Below are 21,951 nucleotides of genomic sequence, written 5' to 3'. Positions count from 1 at the left end.
TAGGTAATTAAGAAGGGTTTATTACTGATTAACAATGTGCTGACAATGATTTTTTTTTTGTTTAATAAACTGATGCCCTCGGTTTATTTGATTATAAATTGAAATGGATCCACCATTTATTCAAAACCGAAACATTTGGTAATTATACTTATGATTTGCTGAAATAAAAATAAAAAATGTTATAGTCAGAGGTCCAGCTCTCTTCTGGCCAATAAAATAATGCATTTAATTATGTTTTGTGGCTTTATAGCAGAAATTTTAGGGCCCTATAAATTGTCAGTCACATTACAATATGGTTTATTTAGTTAATGCATAGTCAGAATTATTAGTCCCCCTTTGATTTTGTTTAAAATATTTCCCAAATGATGTTTAACAGAGCAAGGAAATTTTCACAGTATGCCTGATAATATTTTTTCTTCTGAAGAAAGTCTTATTTATTTCATTTCGGCTAGAATTTTTAATATCGGATAGAGTTTTTAATTTTTTAAATGCCATTTTAAGGTCAATATTATTAGCCATATAGCTTAAATTTTTTTCGATAGTCTACAGAACAAACCATCATTATACAATATCTTGCCTAATTACTCAAACCTGCCTAGTTAACCTAATTAACCTAGTTAAGTCTTTAAATGTCACTTTAAGCTGTATAGAAGTGTCTTGTAAAATATCTAGTCAAATATTATTTACTGTCATCATGGCAAAGATAAAATAAATCAGTTATTAGAGATGAGTTATTAAAACTATAATGTTTAGAAATGTGTTGAAAAAATATTCTCTCCGTTAAACAGAAATTGGGGGGGGGGAATAAACTAATAATTAAGGTGGGCTAATAATTCTGACTTCAACTGTAATTATAAACAATCGTTTTACAGCATTTATTAATCATAGTTCAACATTTACTGCATTATTAACATCCAAATTCATGCTTGAAAACATGAACAAATACTGTAATAAATGTATTCTTCATTGTTTGTTAATGTTAGTAAATCTATTAGCTAACATTGACTAATTCAACCTCATTGTAAAGTGTTACCAAATTGTCATAATATTTATTCATAGAAAGACTTATTCTGATCCCAATTATTCCAAACGTTAAATCTTTGGTGCTTTTAACCTAAAACATTTTTTTTTCTCTGTCCTTGTTTCTCATCAGGATAAAAAACTGATTAAAACACTGTTCGACGTTCTGGCTCACCCTCACAATTACTACAAGTACTCGACTCGAGACTCCACGGAGATGCTCCCGCGCTCCTTCATTCGCCTCATCCACAGCAAAGTCTCGGCCTTCCTACGTCCGTACAATTAATCCAAAAAGACCACCATCCACCTCCACACAGGCCTCGAGTCAATGGGATCCACACACACAAACACACACATTTTCAACACCACACACACTATGCAGAGTTCAGATGCTTCACCATGCCGTTTCCTTTCTTTTTTCTTGTCAGTCATCTCTGAAAGGGAGAAAAGCTTCAGTGTAGTTTGTATGTAGCGCAGTCGTATCGAGCCAATGAACATGTTTCTTTTTCTCCTCGTGTTCGGTGTTGTTTCGATGTTTTTGTTCGCTCGTACGGACGTTTGCACGATCAGTCCCGCCGTTATGAGCGACGTGCGCGTTTAAACGCACACATAAAGAGTGTGTTGTACAGACAAAAGGAAGCCGTAGCATGTCAAAGACGAGAAAAAAAAACCCCAACTGGAGCTAGCTGTGATCGTGCTTCAAGAGTAGACTTCCTTTTTATTTCCCAGCTCTCGTAAACGCTAGTTCTCAAAAAATAAATGTACAATCTTTTGTATATCTGTACTTTTAGTGTGCTTTTGGTGAGATCTAATTCATATCACGACGTTAAAGCATTATATTTGAGCTCCTAGAGCGTCCATGTAATCTCTAAAGGTCATGCTGTTAAAACAGTAATGTTCAGATTGTATTATTGTCAAATGCATATTCGTCTATTTCCTAATATTCAAGTTTTAATTTAACGAGGCTTAGAAGACGTGCGTTATATTGCAAAAGCTCGGATGGTGAAAAAGGTTGGAAGCCAGTGGATTGTTTAATTTTTTTTGTGCGGGACATGCAATTGCTGCTTCTTCAGAAAAAAAAAAATATTTTAAGCCTTCGGTTTTACCTAATGCAGTTCACAAAATGTCCTGAGGAGAAGAGCAGTCGAGGGTCCGGACTCTTGGAAGTGAGGTTTTCGTAATGCAGTGTTTCTCAACCACGTTCCAGGAGGAGTCCCAGCTCTGCATTTTCCATGTCTCCTTACCCGAACGCACCTGATTCAGATCATCAGCTCATTAGCAGAAATTGAAAGAATATTGAAAGACCTGTGATGGGTGTGACAGACAAAGAAGACATCCTAGACATGTAGTGTTGGTTGTCCTTCAGGAACGTGGTTGAGAGAGACAGTCATAATGCATGCATGAATCACTGATAAACGTAAACCGCAGCTTGCGTTGGATGTTAAGTTTTTTAAAAAACAGCAGCATTACACACTTCAGTCGCATGTAAAGGTGAAACTGCAGTGTTTTGAGGTTGTTTTTGCACATTGAGACCCAAAGAGAAGCATCAGTGTTCGGGTTACAGGGGTCGCGTTTCACCGAAACTTGCCATATGCGCCAGTGGACGTCGACATTTATGAGTGTTTCCTGTATTGATTATGAACCCGTTAGTATTGCTCATGAATGTGTTTATAGGTAGAGCCCTTCACATAAAGTGACTCTGAGAAAAGAACGAAACTTTGAGAAGGTCAAACCATACCCAGTTTTTTGCGAAATGGAAAAGGACTGGTTAGAATGGTAGTTTACTGTTGTCTTTTTTGTTTTGTATATTGTAAATATGAAATAAACAGACTGATTTGAGTCTGAGAGATAAGTCCAAACACAAGTTGTTCTCCCGAGCTTGTATTTAGAAACTTCCCATTGTACGATCTGCACTTCTGAACAAAGGAGGGTTTGCTGGACTTTGAGCATCAAGGATGGAAATGCTATTGCTAGCATATGATCACACTGTATATAGAAGTGCATTCTTGTGTTACCCACTTTGGTTAGCTTTATATGTTTGCTCTAAACAATGAAGCTAACTTTGTGTCAACTTTAAAGAGAGTTCTCGCGAAAGTGAAAATGTGCTGTTAATTTACTCTCCCTCACCCCATCCAGTATGTAGAAAACTTTTTAAGCAGAACGTGAAAAATTTGTAGATAAAACTTTTTTGTTTTTTGGCGATTCACAAAAATATACATGTAGCAGAGACCAGCTAGCAAAGTGCTATGCAGGTAAGCATCACTCCTCTGACCTTAACAGGTGCTCTAGCAACAGACACTAGAGGCTATGATCTTTAGCCTCCCTTTTAGAGCAACCAACTCCCTTGCAAAGAATCGCTGGTTTGATCCCAGTTCAGAACAGGTTGGGTGCAGTAGGACCGGTGGGTTACATGTGGGGGCTCGTCCGGGAGGGAAGTGAGTTCTAGGGATATGAGTGTAATGAAGGCTAGCTAGTGAAGTGCTATGCAGGTAAAGTTCAAGTTCATTTATTTAAAGAGCATGTTTAAAAGCAATCACAAGACTGACCAAGACAAGGTAAAAATAAAAAGACAGAATATAAAACATAGAAATAATGCAAGAGAAACGTCTGTAAAAATGTCAAATGTAGCAGTGGTAAGGACTATTAAAATAATCTTAAAAAGCCAAGCTAAAAAGGTACGTTTTAAGTGATTTAAAAATAGATAATGATGGAGCCATTCTAATCTCAAGTGGCAAGGTGTTTCACAACAGAGAAAGCTCTGTCCCCTCCCCATTTCAGCCTGGACTGAGAAACTGAAAGAAGATTCTGATCACTTGACCTAAACCTCACTCCGCTGACCTCAATAGGTGCTATAGCAACAGACGCTAGAGGCCATGAGCTTTAGCCTCCTTGATAGAGCAACCGACTCCCATGCAAAGAATCACTGGTTCGATCCCAGTTCAGAACAGGTTGGGTGCAGTAGGACCGGTGGGTTACATGTGGGGGCTCGTCCGGGAGGGGAGTGAGTTCTAGGGATATGAGTGTAATGGAGGCTAGCTAGTGAAGTGCTATGCAGGTAAAGTTCAAGTTCATTTATTTAAAGAGCACGTTTAAAAGAAGTCACAAGACTGACCAAAGTGCTGTACATAAGACAAGGTAAAAATTAAAAGACAGAACATAAAACATAGAAATAATGCAAGAGAAACGTCTGTAAAAATGCCAAATGTAGCTGTAGAAAGGACTATTAAAATAATCTTAAAAAGTCAAGCTAAAAAGGTACGTTTTAAGTGATTTAAAAATAGATAATGATGGAGCCATTCTAATCTCAAGTGGCAAGGTGTTTCACAACAGAGAAAGCTCTGTCCCCTCCCCATTTCAGCCTGGACTGAGAAACTGAAAGAAGATTCTGATCACTTGACCTAAACCTCACTCCGCTGACCTCAATAGGTGCTATAGCAACAGACGCTAGAGGCCATGAGCTTTAGCCTCCTTGATAGAGCAACCGACTCCCATGCAAAGAATCACTGGTTCGATCCCAGTTCAGAACAGGTTGGGTGCAGTAGGACCGGTGGGTTACATGTGGGGGCTCGTCCGGGAGGGGAGTGAGTTCTAGGGATATGAGTGTAATGGAGGCTAGCTAGTGAAGTGCTATGCAGGTAAAGTTCAAGTTCATTTATTTAAAGAGCACGTTTAAAAGAAGTCACAAGACTGACCAAAGTGCTGTACATAAGACAAGGTAAAAATTAAAAGACAGAACATAAAACATAGAAATAATGCAAGAGAAACGTCTGTAAAAATGCCAAATGTAGCTGTAGAAAGGACTATTAAAATAATCTTAAAAAGTCAAGCTAAAAAGGTATGTTTGAAGTGATTTAAAAATAGATAATGATGGAGCCATTCTAATCTCAAGTGGCAAGGTGTTTCACAACAGAGAAAGCTCTGTCCCCTCTACATTCCAGCCTGGACTGAGGAACTGAAAGAAGATTCTGATCACTTGACCTAAACCTCACTCCGCTGACCTCAATAGGTGCTATAGCAACAGACGCTAGAGGCCATGAGCTTTAGCCTCCTTGATAGAGCAACCGACTCCCATGCAAAGAATCACTGGTTCGATCCCAGTTCAGAACAGGTTGGGTGCAGTAGGACCGGTGGGTTACATGTGGGGGCTCGCTTGACCTAAACCTCACTCCGCTGACCTCAATAGGTGCTATAGCAACAGACACTAGAGGCCATGAGCAACCGACTCCCATGTAAAGAATTGCTGGTTCGATCCCAGCTCAGACCAGCTTGGGTGCCGTAGGACCGGTGGGTTACATGTGGCGGCTCGTTCGGGATAGGAGTAAGGTTTAGGGGGTTGAGTGTAACGGAGGCCAGCCAGCAAAGTGCTATGCAGGTAAACATCCCTCCTCTGACCTCAATACGTGCTCTAGGGACATAAACTAGAGGCCATGGTCTTTAGCCTCCTTGTTGGAGCAACCCACTCGTATGCAAAAAATCACTGGTTCGATCACCAGCTCAGACTGGGTTGGGTGAAGTCGGACCAGTGGGGTTACATGTGGGGGCTCGCCCGGGATGGCAGTGCGATTTAGAGAGGTGAATGTAACAGAGGCTAGGTAGCGAAGTGCTATGCAGGTAACTTCCCTCTTCTGACCTCAATAGGTGCTCTAGTGACATTCGCTAGAGGCCATGGTCTTTAGCCTCATTGTTAGAGCAACCTACTCCCATGCAAAGAATTGCCGGTTTGATCCGAGCTCAGACCGTTTTGGGTGCAGTAGGGACCGGTGGGTTACGTACAGGTCAATTCCAAGATTTTGAGAGGATTGTTTTGCTTGTAAATTTTATAGGCAGTAAGGCTTTGTCCACATGTACATGGGTATTTTTATAAAGTTTTCTCTGTCTTAGTTTTTAACATAAATCTCCCCCACATGAAATGCGAAAGCGCCCTGTAATGCATGTTAGGGGCAAGTCGAACCAACAGGTGGCGATAAAAATCAAAGATAGAAGTTGGAAAGATCAGAAAACCCAACTTGTCAAACTGGAGTAGTAAAAAGTAAAACCAACATTAGAAAGAATCAGGAAAAGAATTGTAAATCAGTTTTGGAAAAAACCTTGATATTTATTTTTCAATATCGTTATCAATATATTGGTCTGTTGTGGTGTAGAAGAAGGTGTATTCATCAAGTCATATTTTATAAATCACCAAGGCAGACCAAGAACCACAGTTTCAGCTTAAATCGGTTTTTAATAGTCAGCGTAAGGAAACCTTTGCTGGCCAGAATGTGTTTAGTTTAACAGCACATTTTCATTTTGGGTGATATCCTTTTATCTCAGCACTGCGAACAAAACTTGCAATGTCTTTGTCTTGTTTTTTAGTACAAATATTTAAACTCAAGATGCAATCAGCACCGTCATGAATGATTATCACAATAGTGGCTTATCACACAATATTTTAACAAGGCCTCAATAGTTTAAACTACATTTGATTTTGAACTTACATAAGAAGCATTAAAAAGTGTCTTCTACCGTATGAATATGGGCAGTGTGAATGAACTTCAGACATTCGCCTTGTTGTCCTAATTACTACTTAATTTACTTCTGGTGATAAATCTTTTGCTGTGACCTCAGAATTCAGCATCTTTCCACAAGTTTTTTTCTTAAAGAATTTTTAGACATTATAAAATCCGTATTAGAGTTGTGTTGAAAGCATCACCTGTTTTAAAGCTGGCCTAGAGTGTTAAAAACTAAGCTCAAAATCAATTGAAGAGAATAGCAAAGTATTTTGGAAATTTCTAAACCGATGCAGAGTCATTATCTGAGGCTATTATTCACCACAGCTTTAATCAGTTTAAAACTCACGGTCAAGTTTTAGTTCGATTTTGCAATTCGGATTGTATTTGTATGATTTTCGTCAATGTCAGTATTACTTGAGTCATGCTAACTCTTTTCCTGGAAGCATTTTTTTACTCAAAGTTGCAAGACGCTATCAGCATTTTTGATCATTTTCTCCTAAATTTGAAGGTTCTCTGAATATTTTGTGTGCTCGTGATGGAGAAAGCCAAAGTATACCGGTATAACTTCATTTTCACACACGATCTAACTTTCACTTCCTCTAATCATCTTATATTCCAATCCCAGAAACCCAGACGTCCCTTACTGTACTCCTAAAACACATATTGCTATAAAAAATAGTGTTCTTGCAGTGTTGTACTGTTATATTGTCATTATTTAGAAGATTGATTTTGGTCTTTTTCTGGGACAATATATTTAACACCAAAAATTATGATGATGACAGAGCTAGATATACAGGGTGGGCCATTTATATGAATACACCTTAATAAAATGGAATGGTTGGTGATATTAGCATCCTGTTTGTGGTACATTAGTATATGTGAGGGGACAAACATTTCAAGACGAGTGGTGACCATGGGAGCCATTTTGAAGTCGGCCATCTTGGATACAACTTTTGTTTTTTTAATAGGAAGAGGGTCATTTGACACATCAAACTTATTGGGAATTTGACAAGAAATACAATGTTGTACTTGGTTTTAGCCTAACTTTATTCTTTCATAAGTTATTTACAAGTTTCTGACCACTTATAAAATGTGTTCAATGTGCTGCCCATTGTGTTGGATTGTCAATGCAACCCTCTTCTCCCGCTCTTCACACACTGATAGCAACACTGCAGGAGAAATGCCAGCACAGGCTTCCAGTATCCATAGTTTCAGGTGCTGCACATCTTGTATCTTCACATCATAGACAATTACCTTCAGATGACCCCAAAGATAAAAGTCTAAGGGGGTCAGATCGGGAGACCTTGGGGGCCATTCAGCTGGCCCACGACGACTAGTCCACTTTTCAGGAAACTGTTCATCTAGGAATGCTCGGACTTGACATCCATAATTTGGTAGTGCACCATCTTACTGGAATAAACTCAGAGAATGTGCCAGCTTCAGTGATTTCCATTGATGACAAATGGCCCCACTATCTTTGTTGTCTATGGTGTGAAGATACAAGATGTGCAGCACCTGAAACTACGGATACTGGAAGCCTGTGCTGGCATTTCTCCTGCGGTGTTGCTATTAGTGTGAGTAGAGTGGGAAAAGAGGGTTGCATTGAAAATCCAACACAATGGGCAGCACATTGAACACATTTTATAACTGGTCAGAAACGTGTAAATAACTCATGAAAGAATAAAGTTAGGTTAAAACCAAGCACACTATTGTTTTTCTTGTCAAATTCCCAATAAGTTTGATGTGTCAAATGACCCTCTTCCTATTGAAAAAAACAAAAATTTGGATCAAGATGGCAGACTTAAAAATGGCCCCCATGGTCACCACCCGTCTTGAAATGTTTGCCCTCTCACATATACTATTCACCTTATTCTCCGCCGACGAGCGGGCGCTGCCATTTGAATCTTTTGGTCTCGCGACTTCCGGTCACATTCACTTCCATTCATTTTTTGACGTTAAAAACTGCTCATTACGCTGCTTGATGTTGCAATTTGATATTTTCTTATTATATCATTATACTTGCTCTGTGTAGTCATGCAAACATTTGTTTGTAGAGCAAGTAGTTTGACCATTTTCTGCCGTTTATTATTCCTAGTCATTTCTCCCATAGGCGACTGAATCGGAAGTTCTAAGACAATCGCGAAAACAGGCGCACTTCCGCATTTTAGAATAAGGTCAATAGTGCCACAAACAGGATGCTAATATCACCCAACCATTCCATTTTATTAAGGTGTATCCATATAATTTCATATAACTTCATTGATTGTTCTTTGTTGTTTTTAACAAGACTATCAGTCAGAAAACAATTTAAAATCTTGGCTCATTTAGCACTTAAAAGTAAAAGTATCTTACAGTTCTGAAAAAACAAGACAAATACTGAGGAAGATTTTGTTTTCGTTTTTTTCTTTTTGCAGTGAACTTTGCCATTTCAGTTACTGAACTGCTAGAAAGCAATCCACCATAAGAGATGAAGTTTATGCTAATCCAGTGCTTCAAATTCAATACTCAACTGCACATTTCAGAAAAATCAAATCTAATTGCAGTGCTAGAAATGTTTGCATTTACAGAATGTTTTGGGATTAATTCTGCGCTGGAGACCACATTTTTGTAATATTCAATGAAACGGCTCAAAAAGGTTGACCAAATTCATTCAATTTAATCAATCTACAAACACACTTGAATGGTCTTCGACATACTTTGCATAAAAATCGAACCCTCATGAACAGATTGTGAAATACAGAACTAAAACGAAAGCACGTGTGTGATATTCACAAGGGACATTTTATGAAGCAGTTATCGACATTTTAGGGATTTTGTACATTTGTCATTTATTGCAAGCTTCACTAATATAATTGTTTAAATGTATAAATATGATAGTTTAGAAATAAAAGCAAAAGGGTGGAAAAACAAGTTGGTTTAAGCCAAGTGATGGCGATTGGTAATAATCTCCAACTAACAGAAACAAAAAACTCAACGCCATTGAGTCCTGTGTGCAAATAAAGATGACTCATATGTGAAATAGCCAATTTCCATGGAAAGAGACGTTTGTGGTTCAAGTAGTCAATGTTTTGTTGAATGTTCACTAAGTTCAGAGTTTTAGTTCCTCTAGTCAGTGTCATTGGCGGTCTGTGACTGCTTCTTTATATATATTTTTTATAATTTCCAGCGTCTTTGCTCTACCAAACCCATTTCAAACAACAGTAAGTGTTACAAATGATCAATCCATGTTGGTGTTCACGTTTTTCTGTCTATGTATTACTTTTGTCATTTCCCCAATTTTTTTTCCCCTTCATAATGTCTTTTTTTTAAAAACAGAGAAAAAGAAATGACTTTTCCACATTGTTTCATGAAATGGGAAATGGTATTTGCACTTGAAATTTGTTTATGCTCATGTAAAATGTCTGGATTTTGTATTGTCTTTTTAAATGAAAGGAATTGGTGTACTCAAAGTTGTCTATTTTGGTTTCTTAATTTAGAGTTAGAACTCATAATTAATAAATACCAACACAGAGGATATAAAGATTTAAAGGAAAAAATAGATCATTTAATAACCTATAGCTAAACCTATTCATTATTTTCTAAATATTTATTAATAATTTAATGTTTTACTATGAGTATTTATGCAATTTTTGTCACAATAATATTTAAGTTTATAAGTTTATAAACATTAAAGCCCAAAATCTGAAAGATATTTGACAAAATTTAAATGAAGTTGGTATCAGTTACAAAGATTTATATACATATACAGTTAAAGTCAGATTTATTAGCCCCCCTTTGGATTTTTAATTCTTTTTCATTCATCCCAAATGATGTTTAACAGAGCAAGGAAATTTTCACAGTATGTCTGATAATATTTTTTTTCTTCTGGAGAAAGTCTTATTTGTTTTATTTCGGCTAGAATAAAAGCAGTTATACATTTTTTAAACATCATTTTAAGGACAAAAGTATTTTATAATAATTAAAATTAATTATTATAAAATAAGCCAGTTATTAGAAACGAGTTAAAACTATTATGTTTAGAAATGTGTTGAAAAAATCTGCTCTCTGTTAAACAGAAATTGGGAAAAAATAAACAGGGGGCTTTAACTGTATATACTAGGTGTGAAAAAGTGTTTGCCCCCTTACTGATTTATTATTTTTTTATTTCTTATGTATGTCACACTTTAATGTTTCAGATCATCATACACGTTTAAATATTAGTCAAAAATATCATAAGTAAACATGCTGTTTTTTTTTTTTTAATGGAGGACATTATTAAAGGAAAACAAAATACAAAACTACAAAATAGTTTGGCCACTCCACTCACCCTGTTAAACATAATTTAACTGGCTTTAAACACCTGAGTTTACGTCTGTTCGCAATGAAGAAATTACTTAAACGGGACCTGACTGACAAGGTTAACCCCTTCAGACCCTGCGTCCATTACAATGGACATCACATGGCATCCCATTTTTCTGAAATTTGGAACATATTTCAGGTCTGAAGGGGTTAAGTAGACCAAAAGATCCTCAAGGGCTAGACACCATGCAAAGAAATTCAAATACAAATGAGAAAGAAAATAGCTAATAGTCTGGAAATAGTATTAATCCAATTGTAAAGCTGTGCGACTGTGGCAAACCAAAGTGAGAGCCATTAAATGAAAACATGGAAGAGTGGAGAACCTTTCCAGGAGTGGCCTGCCGACCATAATTACCCCAAAAGTGCACTGACAACCCATCCAACAGGTCATAAAAGACCTTACAACAAAATCCAAAGAACTGCAGGCCTCAATTGCCTCAGTTAATGTGTGTTCATGACACCACCATAAGAGAGAGACTGGGCAAAAATGGCCTTCAGTTCCAAGATGAAAACCACTGCTGACCAGGAAGAACATAAACGCTTGTCTCAGTTTTGCCAGAAAACATCTTGGGAAAATGCTCAAGCTGAGGCAAACTTGGGTTCTGCAGTAGGACAATGATCCAAAGCACACCAGCAAATCCACTTCTAAATGTCCGAAGAAAAACAAAATGAAGCCTTTGGGGTGGCCTAGTCAAAGTCCTGACCTGAATCCAATTGAGATGCTGTCGCATGACCTTCAAAAGGTGGTTAATGCTCAAAATCCTCCAATGTGGCTGAATTACAACAACTCTGCAAAGATGAGTAGCCCAAAATTCCTTCAAAGTTCTTTGACAGATTCATTGCAAGTTACCGAAAACGCATGATGGCAGTTGTTGCTTTTAAGCGTGGCCAAACCAGTTTAGGGGCAATTTTTTTTCCACATGACTATGTCGTTTTGGTTTTATTTTCCTTCATGAATAAAAACTTCATTTCAAAACTGCATGATGTGTTTACATGTATTATTTTTGATCTATATACACACAGCATATATAGCATAGCCTAGCATAAATGAATACAGCCCTTACAGATTTCTCCTTTAAAATTAATATTTTCTATGGGATGCTAAACAATGAGATTAGTTAGTTCCAAAGCAAAACTTGAACTAAATTTGCAAAATAACTTACAGTAGGATCATGATGCAAATATTAGACAACCACAATTGATATGTTAAGGAAAATATCAAATAAAATGTTAATAAAGAAGAAAAATCAGGAGAATATGGATGTTAACATATTCACTGACAGTCAAGATCTCGGATTATCCAGCTATTAGTTTCAGTGGATGTATTAACTATTATTTATATATTTACGATACATCAGGTATTTAATGCAGTTAAATTATAATCCCTCATGTGACATTTTAGTGGTTGTCTTTTATTAATCATGGTACAAATGTATATAAACTTGATTTAATGATTGAAAGCCCTGTTTTGTTTGACTCGAGCCTAGTTCCCTTGTTGACGTGTAAAATGACAAAAACTCATACACACATTATTGTCTTTTAAATGTTTTATTTTCATTTCATCATACTTTTAGCCACAGGTTTTAGTTTTATTAAAAGACCAATCTTAGTTTTCGCTTTCATTTAGGATGATCAACATCTGACAAGCAGCAAACATTTTTTAAAGTGCCAACTAATCAGCATTTCTTCTGTATTTTTGCACATCCACAGTTGAGGCGGCAAATTTTATTGAAGATTGACAATCAGGGAAGCCACAAACACACCGCCGCTTATTGACTGGGAATGAGAAGCCACATGGACTCCTGCATTCCTCCTGGATGACAGTATTGACTCCACCATAACTGCATGATGTCTGGATGCTGCAAGGCTGATAAACAGATCTGAAACTGCTGCAAATCTGCTTTCCACAGACTCCAGAGCTTTTACAGCCGCACTCCAGCTTTCCACAAACTCCAGAGCTTTTAGAGGCGCACTCTACCTTTCCACAAACTCCAGAGCTTTTAGAGGCGCACTCTACCTTTCCACAAACTCCAGAGCTTTTACAGCCGCACTCCAGCTTTCCACAAACTCCAGAGCTTTTACAGCCGCACTCCAGTTTTCCACAGACTCCAGAGCTTTTACAGCCGCACTCCAGTTTTCCACAAACTCCAGAGCTTTTAGAGGCGCACTCTACCTTTCCACAAACTCCAGAGCTTTTACAGCCGCACTCCAGCTTTCCACAGACTCCAGAGCTTTTACAGCCGCACTCCAGCTTTCCACAGACTCCACAGCTTTTACAGGAATCCTGGAGCAGCAAAGACTCAGGAGTGCAGCACGAGACACAGCTGCAAGACTGCGGCACAACCGGCAAACAGCTCTTCACTGCCCTGAAATCCTGACAGCGGACTTTAAAGGATGGGAAACGGCCCACTCTAGAGCTGCTGCTGAAGGAGAATTTTTCACAAGACATGCTAAAGCTGAAACAGAGAGAAGAGGAACAGCAGAGCTGCTGAGTTACTGCAAACAATAAGTCAGCACTAATTACATCTAGGCATGGGGCGATAACAGGTTTTAAGGTTTACCGCGGTTTGGAAAAGTCAAGATTTAAAAAAAATGTTGTTCTTCTGTTCCTAAAGTATATCTAAGTTTTGTGTGTGTTTTTTTACAACTATTTTATTTAGTTTTTTAGGGCAACAGTATCTCCAGCAGAAAAGGACCCTTCACATCAAAAGCTACTGGTCAGCCCATGATTCAGGTAATATATGAAAAACAAATCGCTTATAAACCAACATCCAAGCCTAAAGACCAGAACAGCGAATGGCTTATTTATATACAAATGTCTTATATATATATATATATATATATATATATATATATATATATATATATATATATATATATATATATATATATATATATATATATACAATGCCTTTTCAAGTTATAAAATAATCTGTTTGTTAAACTAATGAAGACAGCAGAAGCAGTTATTTATTTGAATTATTTAGCATGTTCACTGTTGCAAAATATTTTAAATGCTTCTTAAAATAAAATATAGTGTTCAATGGGGGAAAATATATATATTTTTTTACCCAGAAATTTCTAAAATAAATATTTTACAGCAGTAACTACTATACAGAATCTTAAACCGGTCCATGACTAATTACATCATTATAATTGTATTTTAATTACTTTTCTGATTATTTTGTCTGAAATGATTTAGATACTCAACAAATATATTCAATTACTTGACTCAATAACACTTAAAATATATAGATCTCAATGAATAAACAATATTAAACTTAAAATTAAACTCTTTCAATTTGAGTCAAAGTGAAGCTCTTGGTTTTATAGAACAAATTTAATAAAAATAATTAAAAATTAAAAAACATAGTCTATTAAAATGTTAAACTGTCCAGATAATCACACAGGGTGTCCGCAAGGTCTTAAATAGTACTAAATCTACTGAAATCCTGTGCTGTAGGTCTTAAATCTTTTTTAACAGGTCTTAATTGTCCTTTCTTCATGTATAGCTACCCAATCTGGCCAAAACCCATACAATCACCAACAATCCATCTCGAAAAAACTGTTAACTTTTAAAAATGTTATTTTTATCTCTATTTACCACAATGGTTTAATTATTGTCCTCATAATAACATTCTCCATGTATTTACTGCTGAGAACACTGACCAAGATACATTTTTAGTTATGCATACATATAGTTTATTTCAGTTTTTAAAACATTTGTCAATTTTTATTTTTAAAGAAAGGTTATGTTGAAAACAAAATGTGTTTACAGCTAGAGCTTGCTTGTTTTGACACACTATTTAAAATATTTTGCTCAGAAATATCTAAAATATTTTATTTTTTATTGTTAAATTATTATTGTATCATTAAATGTATTCAATTATAATGTATTTAATAGGGCAAATAAAAATCTTTTCCATCTGGGCCATTCGAAAAACTCCTTAGCGTTTAGCCTTTTATGATTGAGTTCTAAAATTTCATTCATAATGGTCTTACAAATGTTTTTAAAGTCTTAAATTCAACTTGGTGAAACCTGCAGAAACCCTGATCACATCATATTTTATACATACAGTACCATATATTGACTTAATTTTCCTACTTCATTGTTTCTTAAGCATCCATAATTGTCTGACAAATATATTCACGTTTATTTGGAAATCTGGTTATTATGCAAAATATCTTAATAACAATAAATAAAAAATGACAGTTTCTCTGAATTGATTTAAACAGTATTTACAGTATTTAAGACCAATACATAAGTAACAAATTAAATTACCTAAAAAAAAGAGAAGCAATCCCTTACTTTAGCTTTTCAGTAAAAAAGTTATTTAATTAGAGCTTCTTCTAACTGTGTAACTAATTACCCCCAACACTGCTGAACAGTCAGAAAATGTAATCGTCTTGATATATACCTTATTAAGTAAAGAGTGGAGTATATACTCACATGTTTTCAGTCTATTTTCTGCAGTGTGTCTGAAAGGCTCTTGCTGGAAGAAGCTCTTCTGTATCTCTGATGTTTCTCTCTTAATCAGCCCAGTATTTATTCACATCTCCATCTCCACCCACTTTCACAGCTCAGGACTGGAGAATTTGTGTTTCATGAGGGCAGCATTTAGAATTAGTTGCACTTATTAAAATACAAATACAGCAGTGTTGCATAAGACAAAAGACTGTTCACATGCTGCATTTACTCAAAAATGAACATTTACTCATTATTTACTCACCCTTAAATTGTTTTAAATCTTAATGAGTTTCTTTATTCTGTTAACCACTGAAGAAAGTATTTTGAAGAAAGCTGGAAACTGCTAACCATTAACATCCAAAATAAATAAATAATAAATAAACACTACCTTGCTGTCAAATCAACATCCAATTCACATTGACAACCTTAATTCACTTAAGAGTAAATGGGATGCTGATCTGGGTGGTGTAATTGATAATGATTCCTGGCTGGGTCTATGTAGGAACCCTCTTGGTGTGTAAGCCTCAAATTCTGCTTGGGAAAGACCATTTAAAATTGAACATAGACTGTTTATTACACCTGAGGTTAGACATAAAATTATCCCAGGTCTGTCTGAGCTGTTGGACATTGGATTCTTTTATCACTGTATGTGGAGTTGTCTTCTTATACAGCATTTCTGGCAGTTTAACACTATCTTTTCGACTGGGGACAAAGACTTGCTTACTGGGCCTCAATGATGATATACCTTATAATTTTCGGAAAAGAGACCTTGATTTACTTTGCTCGGAAATGTATACTTGTAAAGTGGATCAATGAACAGCCACCCAGTTTAACTCAAATGGCTGCTTGCAGTCTGCAACATCCCTCTTGAGGCTTTCTCCACAGCTATGCTGAACAAGCCTTCTCTATTTTATCGGATGTGGGACCCTTTCTTTGATTATCCAGGAACCTCTAAGTCTCTAAGACTAAAAGATCTGTTTGACTCAGCCTGGACAAAAGAAATGTAATATGCCTTTTTGTAATATAGTTTTGTATTTTATGTCATTATTATCTTTTTATTATTTATTTATTTGTTGTTGTTTATTTAGAATTTAATTTTATGGGTGACACGGTGGCGCAGTGGGTAGCACGATCGCCTCAAAGCAAGAAGGTCGCTGGTTCGAGCCTCGACATGGTCAGTTGGCATTTCTGTGTGGAGTTTGCATGTTCTCCACGTGTTCACATGAGTTTCCACCGGGTGCTCTGTTTTCCCCCACAGTCCAAACACGTGGTATTGGTGAAATGGGTGTGCCAAAATTGACTGTAGTGTATGAGTGTTAATGAGAGTGTATGGATGTTTCCCACTGATAGGTTTCAGCTGTTAAAGCGTAAAACATATGCTGGATAAGTTAGCGGTTCATTCTGCTGTGGCGACCCCAAATTAATAAAGGGACTAAGCCGGAAAGAAAATTAATAATTGAGTGAATGAATAAATAATTAATATTTACTTATTGTTATTATCATTAATATTTTATTTATCATTATTACTACTTTTATTATAATTTTTTCATGTGGGGTCAGAAGTAAAATTACATGAATGATAGATATTATCTTTTATTATCTTGTTTTTGCACTAAAATAAATTTACTGTATTTCAATAAAAATATATTTAAAAAATAAAAATCAAGTTGACGTCAAAAGACCTGTCAAAAATGATAATCAATTGGGTGTCAAAACCTTGACATCTATTTAACATCCACACATTGAAGCCCTTTTGACCACCAAAATAATGATTATTATTATAAGAAGAAAAGTTCTATTCCTCTGAAATCTTCAATTACAAATTTACACTGGACTTTGTGGCCCTACAGCTCATGTAAACTACCTTGATGTCAAAACGACATCAAATTGACATCTAACATTGGCGTCATTTTGACATTGTTAATCAATTGACAATTTATATTTAAGTATTTTGATGTTTTGACATCAAAGGTGCCCACTGGGTCACCAGTTTCCATCATTTTACATTATAGCTTATTTGTGTTTAACAGTAGTAAGAAACGGAAACAGGTTTGTATCAGGTGAAGGGTTAGTAAACAGCTAATTTTCAGTTTTAAGTGAACTATCCAATTAACTTTGATTTTACAGCCTGTAACATTACATGTGCAAAACTGAGTCATTTGTGAAAATGAGAAACAAATTTACTTCAGCCATGATCTAAGAGACTTAATCAGACAAATTAAAGTGTTTGTTTGATTTGTTCACCCATTGTTCATGTACATTTTGCTTTGAAGTACTTTTAAAAGCCAATGTGACTGACTGCATCTGCTATAAACAACAAGAGAGGTGCGACACTGCTCAAGTGTGAAATGATAATATTCATAAATGAGTTGTGCATTCACCTTATGTTGCATCTCAGTGACATTTTAATCCATTTGCTGCTACAAGTAAATAACTAGTCTTAAATGACTTGCACGACAACAAACCAATGTATTCATGGATGCAATTATTATTAATATATGAAATTTAGGTTTAAATTAAAAAGGATAACTGTAATATAAATAACTGAAAAGAGATGAAACTGGAATAGTCAAACATTAATGTAACTAATTGCTGATAAGAAAGTGGATACAGCATGAAATGATGTAAACATTTGAGATATTAAACACTTCAGCATACAAAGACTTGTAATTGGATAGATTACTTAACTGTATTCGCATCCCCTCAACTGTGCAACACTGTTTGTTTTTATGCAATATGATCAGGCCAATAGTCCATGCACAAAATATGCTAAATGTATTGTAAACATATACTCATTAGTTGTCACCCCCAAGTTTGGAATTTACACTTGGAAAAATGTAGGTGATGTATTGACCTTATTCTAAAATGCGGAAGTGCGCCTGTTTTCGCGATTGTCTTAGAACTTCCGTTTCAGTCGCCTATGGGAGAAATGACAAGGAATAATAAACGGCAAAAAACGGTCAAACTACTTGCTCTACAAACAAATGTTTGCATGACTATACAGACCAAGTAGAATAATATAACAAGGAAATATCAGTTTGCAACATCAAACAGCGAAACGAGCAGTTTTTAATGTCTAAAAATGAATGGAAGTGAATGAGACCGGAAGTCTCGTGCCAAAAAGATTCAAATGGCAGCGCCCGCTCGTCTGTGGAGAATAAGGTCAATAGGGATGCGACGATTAACCAGTTTCACTATTAACCGCGATTACTAACCGTGTTTTTGCACCGAACAAAACTGCAGAAACTAAACTAAGTTTTGCCAACTGTGAGCTAGTTTGTACACCAAGACTTATAACCACGCACACTGGACTGAGTATGACTGAGGCTATTAATTAAGGCAAGCTAAGGGTTTGTAAACCCACTTACAAATAATGGCGCCGATGAGAGGGATCATGTGGCGAGTGTTGATCCGCCAGCCGAGATTAATCGAGCGTTTTCAGAGAGAGTGACTCAAGCATAAGTTTCACATCGCAAGTGTGAACATCGCGTGGTTTTTTTGGCATCCATGTTAACAGATTAGAGTTTCATCCTGTCAGCGCAAGGCGTGAGCGTCACTGAAGCAGCAGTGCCGTGATAGTTTTGGCACTGAGTCTATCTTTGCCACGCTGCACACGCTAAATTAAGGTGACAGTGCATTGATAATGACCAAAAACACATTGAATGACAGTAAAAAGCAATTTTACCCAATAAATGCATCAATAATATCCACTGATTTTTATAGTCAATCAAATGAACTTTTAAAACAGCAACAAATATGTATTTAGGCTCAAACTACAAAACCAAATTTTAAATAATTTTAAGTTTTAAGCTAGTGGGGTTTTAAAATCAATGAATGCAAATAATCGTGATAAAAGTGAAACCAAGATTATTTCTTAGACTATTATGGTACAACCAAAATTTATAGGGGTGTCACGATTTCAATTTTTAATCGAAATCGGTCGAAATTTATGCTCAATTTCGATTATCGAATCAAAAAATAGAATCGTCGATGCTGCCACGCCCCCATGTCACGTCAGCTTGGCTTGCCAAGCGGGAAAAAAACAGGCGTGGTGAATTGCTTGTTAAACTGCAGAAGCAGGAGACCCGTCGACAGAACTTAAACCCTCTCCTCTTTCAATGAAGTCGCCGGTGTGTAAGCATTTTGGATTTCCAGTGAGTTATGTTGACAACGTTTGTGTTGTCGACAAAAAAAAAACACAGTTTTGCAAGCTCTGCTATGTATGTATTACGTACAGTTCGTCCGATAGACAAAACCGGCATCGCGATCCTCCGCCCGCCCCCGTTGCAAACCCGCTCGCAAAAAGTACACACTCAGGCCCTGTTTACACTGTCTTTGTTTTTAAATGGCATTTTAGAACGACAACAATTTGACATCCACAGTGGCGTGTAGCATTTCTGAGCAGCCCTCCTTCCTCTCTACCACTGAAAATGCACATCTCGTGACCACACAGACACAGACGCACACACAGCCATGCGCTCGAGACAGCAGGTCCAGGCAGTCAGAGGACTGCTTCAATCTTTCACTCACTTGAACTTAGTCATTTTAGCGAACACCTCAGATACTGTTGGCTGGTTCCTGTTGGTTGTGCGTCTTTTTTACCGACGCCGTTATAACGACACAGATCACTGCCTATTCACGAGTCCCGCAGAAAAAGTGATTGACAGGTGGTAATTATGTGTGTATCTTGCCTTTATTAATTTACTGTATGATTTGTTTATGGGTAAAACAAAGACCATGCAGGTCTGGTAGTTTAAACGGTAGGCTACAAATAATTGATTGGTCATTAATTAATTAATTATTCATAATCGAAAATCAAATCGAATCGTGCCTTTAGAATCGAAAATGTAATCGAATCGAGGATTTGGAGGATCGTGACACCCTTAAAAATGTATAATCGTTGCATCCCTAGTGATGTATACATATTCTGTCAAGATAACTTCAGGTTTAGAAATGATTATTATTTCTTTAAGGCAATTTTTGTTTCCTTAGTATTTGCGTATATGCACGGTTGAGGTGGCATTTTGTGGAAGATGGTATAATATCTGTGCAGTTTATGTTTTCGCGAATCCGCGAGAGGCCGCTGTGTGCCCTTTTTACGTATCTCGAACGTCTCTCGCGAGTGCCGTTCGTGCCCACGCTGTTCTCGTGTCAACCCACCAGAGGCCGCTGTCTGACCGACCGAATGATTGACCGCGCGACCGGCCAATCGGCTGACCCACCCTCACTACTTCCCTGAATTCAACCAGTTTTACCAATTGACCCGCCCGCCCTCTCACTTCCCTAAACCCGAGCAACAATTTAGAAAAGCCGTCTAGAAAAAGAAAAACCCTCGTCTGTTTTTTTTTTTTGTTTTTGGATTTCACCGCGTTCTCACCCTGTTATGAACTTGTTCGCTTTATTTTTTGGATTGTTTTTGTCTTACCTAGTTTCTGGAACCGCTCTTCCCCAGACTCGATCCCGGACGCCTTTGTCAACTCCTCCTCTCTGCATCTGAAGCCCGCCGACGCACACGATGAGCTGACCGGACAAACTGACTGAAGCGGGAAAGCCCTCCACACGGAGGTAAGTGGTCAGTCGGCAAGCGTAAAAGGGAACGGTGTCACACCACCCCATAGCGTTCGCTTAAAAAAATTAAATGCAGCCATATGTACCTCCCGGGACGTATTTCACGGTCTCCAGAAACGTCCGCTGGACTACGTTTTCAAAATGAGCCTGGGTTGTTTGAAACAGATGTGCTGCCAGTGGCACTTTACACATGCACTTAATACACAAATACAAAGGGAAATGAAACCCCCCTCTTTTGGTTCAAATCTACCTCAGAATTTTTTTTAAAATGCTCCATGATGGGCGTAGAGCTCTGCGAGCAGAGGAAGGAGTGGGCGTGGCCGGCAGAACAGGGGGAAAAGAGAAAAGCAAAAAACTGTCAGTCGGCTCACAAAATGAGACACAAACCGTGAAACGCAAGATTTTATAGTTTACAAAGTTAAAATGCAAAGAAATAAACAGTAATTTAATGTCCTGCTACTTTTGTTAATCGTAATTTCATATACACATAACTACAATTTATATCATTATAAAGATAATCATGTTTATATAAACACTATAAATGAGGAGGACTCCTCTCCTCCTGAATCCTCGGCTCTGAATGCTGACACAGTGGATTGCAGTACAGCAGGTCTCTTGCCTTGTCTATTTCACCCATCAACCCTGCCAGTAAACCAGAGAATTTTAAAAATAGGCAAACACAACAGCACGGATATAGGCTGTGTCTAAATGATAACGAACTCAACTGATAAAAGACAACGTCCGCCATTCTTCAATTCTCATACAGCTCTCCCGACAAAAAGGCTTGCTCCACACAAACAGCTTTGCTGTATGGGCCCTGACAACACGACCCATGCCGTACGCAAACAATGTTTCACCTAGTCATTGGGTCTCACAGCTTGGCAGGTCTGTCTTGCCTTCAGAAAGCATGTGCTCACATCAATAATTAAGAAGCAGGGTCTTCTCATAGGATGAGAGGATAAGAAAACGCTATGAATAATAATGAGAAACCGACACGTCATCACTCCACTAGCAGATTTGCCCTACGTCACTAATTTTGATCTCACCCCCAAAATGATTGTAAACCCA

At 37.1% G+C, this 21,951-nt stretch overlaps 2 protein-coding genes across 17 annotated transcripts in view; one reads left to right on the top strand and one right to left on the bottom strand.

Annotated features, from left to right (window-relative positions):
* scube3 (signal peptide, CUB domain, EGF-like 3) overlaps positions 1 to 9,958 on the top strand; it is a 294,145-nt gene extending 284,187 nt beyond the window's left edge. The window contains exons 22-24 of one of the 2 annotated variants that reach the window (XM_087304850.1): positions 1,154 to 4,446; positions 5,204 to 7,306; positions 8,740 to 9,958. In XM_087304850.1, coding sequence (XP_087160976.1) covers positions 1,154 to 1,306 — 153 coding nt within the window. In that variant the 3' untranslated portion in view covers positions 1,307 to 4,446; positions 5,204 to 7,306; positions 8,740 to 9,958. 2 annotated transcript variants of the gene reach the window in all.
* The window catches only part of LOC147838282 (uncharacterized), a 60,964-nt gene that overhangs the window by 6,625 nt on the left and 32,388 nt on the right, over positions 1 to 21,951 (bottom strand). For 4 of the 15 annotated variants that reach the window (XM_087307801.1, XM_087307799.1, XM_087307802.1 and 1 more), the window contains one exon: positions 10,665 to 13,303. The exons of 4 other annotated variants lie outside the window; for them this stretch is intronic. In XM_087307801.1, the coding sequence (XP_087163927.1) occupies positions 12,520 to 13,296 (777 nt within the window). In that variant the 5' untranslated portion in view covers positions 13,297 to 13,303 and the 3' untranslated portion in view covers positions 10,665 to 12,519. Of the gene's footprint in view, positions 1 to 1,256; positions 1,455 to 2,126; positions 2,275 to 10,664; positions 13,304 to 15,297; positions 15,369 to 21,951 lie in introns of those variants that run through there. 7 more of the 15 variants (XM_087307805.1, XM_087307804.1, XM_087307806.1 and 4 more) reach the window with 5 other exon arrangements.

This window comes from Danio rerio, chromosome 23 (assembly GCF_052040795.2).
Source record: "Danio rerio strain M-AB ecotype USA chromosome 23, GRCz13ab, whole genome shotgun sequence".
Lineage (NCBI taxonomy): Eukaryota > Metazoa > Chordata > Actinopteri > Cypriniformes > Danionidae > Danio > Danio rerio.
The sequence above is the reverse complement of the archived record's forward strand: the minus strand, read 5'-3'. Positions and strand labels throughout refer to the sequence as shown.